At 42.2% G+C, this 6000-nt stretch overlaps 1 protein-coding gene across 1 annotated transcript in view; it reads left to right on the top strand.

Moving 5' to 3' along the window:
* Nucleotides 1-6000, top strand: part of PKD2 (polycystin 2, transient receptor potential cation channel) — a 69480-nt gene that overhangs the window by 7710 nt on the left and 55770 nt on the right. The window contains exons 2-3 of the mRNA XM_017895923.1: nucleotides 4970-5087; nucleotides 5536-5649. Coding sequence (XP_017751412.1) covers nucleotides 4970-5087; nucleotides 5536-5649 — 232 coding nt within the window. The remainder of the gene's footprint in view (nucleotides 1-4969; nucleotides 5088-5535; nucleotides 5650-6000) is intronic.

Raw genomic sequence — 6000 nt, 5'->3', positions numbered from 1 at the left:
CACAAGGTCAGGAGATCGAGACCATCCTGGCTAACACAGTGAAACCCCATCTCTACTAAAAATACAAAAAATTAGCCGGGCGCAGTATCGGGCACCTGTAGTCGCAGCTACTCAGGAGGCTGAGGCAGGAGAATGACTTGAACCCGCGGGGTGGAGCTTGCAGTGAGCCGAGATCGCGCCACTGCACTCCAGCTTGGGCGACAGAGCGAGACTCCGTCTCAAAAAAAAAAAAAAAATCAGGATTCAGTCCAGGCATGGTGGCACACACCTTTAATCCTAGCTGCTTAAGAGACTGAGGCGGGAAGATTGCTTGAGGCTGGGAATCCGAGACCAGCCTGGGCAACATAGCAAGACACTGTCTCAAAAAAAAAAAAAAAAAAAAAAAAAGAAAAGAAAGAAATTCAAGATTCAGGAGTCAATATTACTTAAGATAATTCCAAAATAATCGGGGTGGTAATGGTCTGTGGCCTGTTAGGAACCGGGCCGCAGAGCAGGAGGTGAGCAGCAGGCTAGTGAGCATTACTACCTCCTGTCAGATCAGCAGTGGCATCAGATGGGTGAGGATGTAAATGAACTAGGATTGGCATTGAGTTGAGATTGTTGGATCTAGGTGATAGATTTATCATTATATCATTCTCTCTTTGTGATATTTCTATAGAAAATGGACAGATATAGATAAAAAGCCACTTCCCTTTCTAAAAGTGTCCCTGCAATTCAAATGAATACTAGGAAGGATTGTATTCATTCTTGTAAATGAGACTCACATGTGTCTTAGCACAAAAGGAGGATTCTTTCATGATATAAATACACTGAGAATTTGGTCAGGCTATCACAATGAACTGATAGTTCATACGGATTTGAGTCTTTATACCGCTCTGAAATCTGGACCAACTGGGCCTCCAAAAGGCCATTTTGCAGATCTGGGCTTGTTTCTGAAGCTACAGACAGGCCGCTTCCAAGCACTCTAAGTGCTCCACAAGTAATATTTCTAATTCCCAGGACAACCCCACAAAAAGGTACTCTTACTCCATTTTTAAATGAGGAAGCGGAGGCTCATGATGTCAAGTAAGCTTTCTCAGCTCCCAAGTGGTTAAGCACTCAGTTTAATATCATTTGACTCCAAAGCCCTGTGTTGCACTATGCCTTGATAATAGGCCATACGGGTTTCATGTATTTCAGATGGGGCAGGGTAGTGTGAGGTGAAAGATCCACAATTAACCTTTTAACCATGGAACTGAAATATTAACAGATGAAGTGATACAATAGCTGGAATTAATTCCAAAATAATCGGGGTGGTAATGGTCTGTGGCCTGTTAGGAACCGGGCCACAGAGCAGGAGGTGAGCAGCAGGCTAGTGAGCATTACTACCTCCTGTCAGATCAGCAGTGGCATCAGATGGGTGAGGATGTAAATGAACTAGGATTGGCATTGAGTTGAGATTGTTGGATCTAGGTGATAGATTTATCATTATATCATTCTTTCTTTGTGATATTTCTGATATTTTCTAAAATAAAAAGTTGTAGTTATTTATTTATTTATTTATTTAGACGGAGTTTCACTCTTGTTGCCCAGGCTGGAATGCAGTGGTGTGATCTCGGCTCACTGCAGCCTCCGCCTCCCGGGTTCAAGCGATTCTCCTACCTCAGCCTCCCGAATAGCTGGGATTACAGCCTCCCGAATAGCTCGCCACCACACCCAGCTAACTTTTGTATTTTTAGTAGAGACGAGGTTTCACCGTGTTGGTCAGGCTGGTCTCAAAACTCCTGACCTCAGGTGATCCACCCACCTCAGCCTCCCAGAGTGCTGGGATTATAGGCGTGAGCCACCGCACCCAGCCAATAAAAAGTCTTTGAAAGGATTTAGATAAAATAGTTGGGGAAATGACATTTTTGTTCAAAGCCAACTGTTTATGTTTGGAATATCTTTTGTGCTTGGAGTTCTCCATTACAGAGTTCCCCAGTGTTCATATTAAGAAGTAACTGTGCAGAGGAATGCACTGTTTAGATCAGCAGTCCCCAGTCTTTTTGGCACCAGGGACCGGTTTCATGGGAGACAATTTTTCCACAGACCTGGGGTGGGAAGTGTTTGGGGATGAAACTGTTCCACCTCAGATCATCAGGCATTAGTGAGATTCTCATAAGGAGCCGGCAATCTAGATTCCTCACATGCGCAGTTCACAATAGGGTTGTCACTCCTGCGAGAATCGAATGCCACCACTGATCTGACAGGAGGCAGGACCCCAGCGGTAATGCTTGCTCGCCTGCAGCTCACCTCCTGCTGTGGGGCCCGGTTCCTAACAGTTCATGGACCAGTACCCATCTGCAGCCTGGGGACTGAGGACCGTGCTTTAGATGATGTAATCTGGCTTTGCATTCTGGCATTAGCTAAGCACCCTCTTAAAGGAAGTCGGGTCTGTACTTATTCCGTGTTCTCCCTAACAGCTGGAAACATTGAATACCTGCAATGCTGGGAAGTTACTCCCACCACAACTAGAACAGCTGTGGGAAAGACAACAATTGATTTTGAAGAATGTCATCAATTTGCACATGATTCCGTCCTTAACCATTCTTATCCTAACAGCTCTGCCAAACATGGAGAACAGTTGGCTGCAGGACAGCTATTTTTCCTACTTGTAGATGCAACTATTTCTCACCCATCCGGATGTAAAAGGTCCCTGTATGCTAAGATTGGTCCTACATACACACCCAATGGGAAAATGGGATGAAAAACTTAGAGCAGTAAATATTTGAGGAAGTAGATAGAGTAATTTAGAAAAAGAAAATACACAGGGCCAAGCACAGTGGCTCACATTTGTAATCCCAGCACTTTGAGAGGCCAAGGCGAGAGGATTGCTTGAGCCCAGGAGTTTGAGGCCAGCCTAAGCAATGTAGTGAGACCCCACATCTACAAAAATTAAAAACTTAGTTGGACTTGGTAGTATGTGCCTGTAGTTTAAGCTACTTGGGAGGCTGAGCTGAGGCAGGAGGATTGTTTGAACCTAGGTGGTCAAGGCTGTAGTGGGCCGTGATTGTGCCAGAGTATTCCAGCCTGGGTGATAGAGTGAGATTCTGTCTCAAAGAAAAAAAAAAGAAAGAAAATATATGAATGTATATAATATAAAAATATATATAAGGGAGGCCGAGTGCAGTGGCATGCCTCTAATCCCAGCACTTTGGGAGGCTGAAGCAGGAGGATCACTTGAGGCCGAGAATTCGAGACCAGCCTGGGCAACATATTGAGACCTCATCTCTGCAAAAAATCAAAAAATGAGGTGGAAGGGTGGCTTGAGCCCAGGAGGTCAAGGCTTCAGTGAGCTGTGATTGCATCACTACACTCCAGGCTGGGTAACAGAGAGAGACCCTGCCTCAAAATAAATAAATTCATACATACATACATATGAGGACTTGTTTCTTTCCATTTGAAGTGTTTCATTCAAAGGCTACAATTAAATTGCCATAGGCCATCACAAGTTTAGCTTGAATAAATTATTATTATTATTTTTTCAAGATGGGATCTCACTCTGTCACTCAGGCTGGAGTGCAGTGGTATGATCCTGGCTCACTGCAACCTCTGTCTCCCGGGTTCAAGTGATTCTCCTGCCTTAGCCTCCCATGTAGCTGGGATTACAGGCGCCCACCACCACACCTGGCTAAGTTTTGTATTTTTAGTAGAGACGGGGTTTCACCATGTTGGCCAGACTGGTCTCGAACTCCAGACCTCAAGTGATCTACCCGCCTCAGCCTCCTAAGTGCTGGGATTATAGGCGTGAGCCACCGCGCCCAGCCTTAGCTTGAAGAAAATTTGATAGGAGTTTGTTTTTTCTATTTATAGGCCAAGCAATACCATGTATAAATACTAAGAATCATGGCTGTTCCTTAGTGCCTAGTTGTTTATAAACCATGAGAAAGAATGAAATCATTGACGAAGTGAGACAGGGCAACAGTCTTTCCTGGGAGTAAAGAGACAGCAGTCTCTGTTGACATATATTTTAGGCCTGGCCTCCAAAAGAAACACTCCAAAGCAGTGGTGTGTTTGTGTCCAGGGCTACCGAGCCTAATCTTTGGCTGCCTCTGTGTTATTCTAAGTTGTAATTTTCCGTGTCATCTAAATTTGTAATAATTCTTTAGTATGATAGTGTTTCAGTGAACAAACATTCTGCTTGCTGCATTTCTTCTGAGTGAGTAATTCCCTGACAACTACCAGATCTTGGCAGAAGCAAAGTTGGTCATAAGTTATGCTCCACTCTCAGTGTTGGTGAAACGTGTGATGCGTAACACAGTGTTTTTGAATTCAGTGTTGATTTTCCTAAAGGACATTTGGGAGGAAAAAAGAAAAGAAAAGGGAATACCGAAATTCAGGAATAGAACTTACATATTATTATAAGACTTAAAAAATACATGAACACTAATGATGAACTCATTTCTTCGAAGTAAAAGACCTTATGCTCTTTTTCCCATTTCTCTGTGTGGCTTGATTATGGTGAAAGTGGCTATGTGAGTTTCCATTATTGAAGGAGTTAAGGTCTGTGGAATCAAAGTGTGAGACAACATGCAGGGACCAGGTTGGTTTCCATTTAACAGCCAACCTAATGTAACTGAAAGGATTGAGAGGTTTGTCTTTTTTGGAAAATATTAAGGTTCTTCCAAGTAACCAGCAATGTGACTTTACCACACTGTTCATTAATGGGGATTTGGATGATGACCACCATGTCTGCTGCTGACTGAGTCCAAAACTGCGGTCACTCTCTCCAGCAAGCTCATGGAGGGTTACGTCATCTTCACTCAGCCAGCCCAACGCTTTTTCCATCTGCTAAAATGTAGAACATGGTTGCTGATTCTACTCTTTCTACAGAGAGAGAGGGAACATGGATGAGTTGCTGCTTTTAAAGATTTTATGTTAATTGCTGTTTTAAAAATCTGCTAAGCCAAGCACGCTTAGTGTAATCAGTCACCATGGAGTTTTTTAATAGGACAGCTTCTGCTCTTACAGAGCAGAGCTTTTATGCCAGTGGGTTAGAAGCATAACATGTTTCTATGTTGAAACGATTCTCCAACAAGGACTTCTTTTCATCAGGGGTGACCTAAAAGGTATTACTTGAAATATAGTTACATCATGTTCTTAACTGGGTTTAGTAGTGGGATAATTACAAGGTTGTATCCACCTCAAATGGGAAGAACTGATAAGTTTTGCACAATTATTTAACTCCTCTGTTAGGCCTTCCTTATTTCCTGTTCTCTTTTTAAAATTTGACTAAGATACTCCTAATGGGCTTGGGAGCCTATAAAATGATCAGGATTGTTGCCTTATGTTTTGCATGTTTGGGGTAACAGTGGAGCCAGATGTAGTCTTAAATAAAAGGTAGACCTACAAAACCAGTTTCTCGGTTGCATTAAAAATGTGATTAAAAAAAAAAAAAAAGGGAGACTCTCCCTTACAGGTGATACTGTTTAGTTTGTTCTTTATTTTCCCTTTTGCCATTCATGAGATTTCTTAAATAAAATGACATCTTTTCTTTTTTTCATTATTATTTTAAAGGTCTCTGGGGAACAAGATTCATGGAGGAAAGCAGCACTAACCGAGAGAAATACCTTAAAAGTGTTTTACGGGAACTGGTCACATACCTCCTTTTTCTCATAGTCTTGTGCATCTGTAAGTACAATATTTCCTTCCACTAATGGGAAAGTTTTGAAAAGATTTGACCTGTCCAAATCATCATTAAAAGGAAGTGTCTATGCACCAGAGGGGCAACTCGGAAGTTACCTTCTTGCCTTTTTTTTTTTAATTTGAATTTTTTTTTTATTTGGGCATTTGTTTATTGACTATCTTCCTATGGTAGAATGCAAGCTTTATAAGAAAAGGGACATGATTTGTTCTCTGCTATAACCCCATTTCCCAAAACTGTGGATGGCAACAGAAGGCTCTGAAAAATGTGCAAGAATGAATTTGACCAAGTGCTAAGTGACTGTGGACTTGCATTTAACATGGGAAGGGAAAGGCAAA

Source organism: Rhinopithecus bieti, unplaced genomic scaffold, assembly GCF_001698545.2.
Source record: "Rhinopithecus bieti isolate Rb0 unplaced genomic scaffold, ASM169854v2 scaffold_28300, whole genome shotgun sequence".
Taxonomy (NCBI): Eukaryota; Metazoa; Chordata; class Mammalia; order Primates; family Cercopithecidae; genus Rhinopithecus; species Rhinopithecus bieti.
This window is presented reverse-complemented; position numbering and strand designations above follow the sequence as displayed.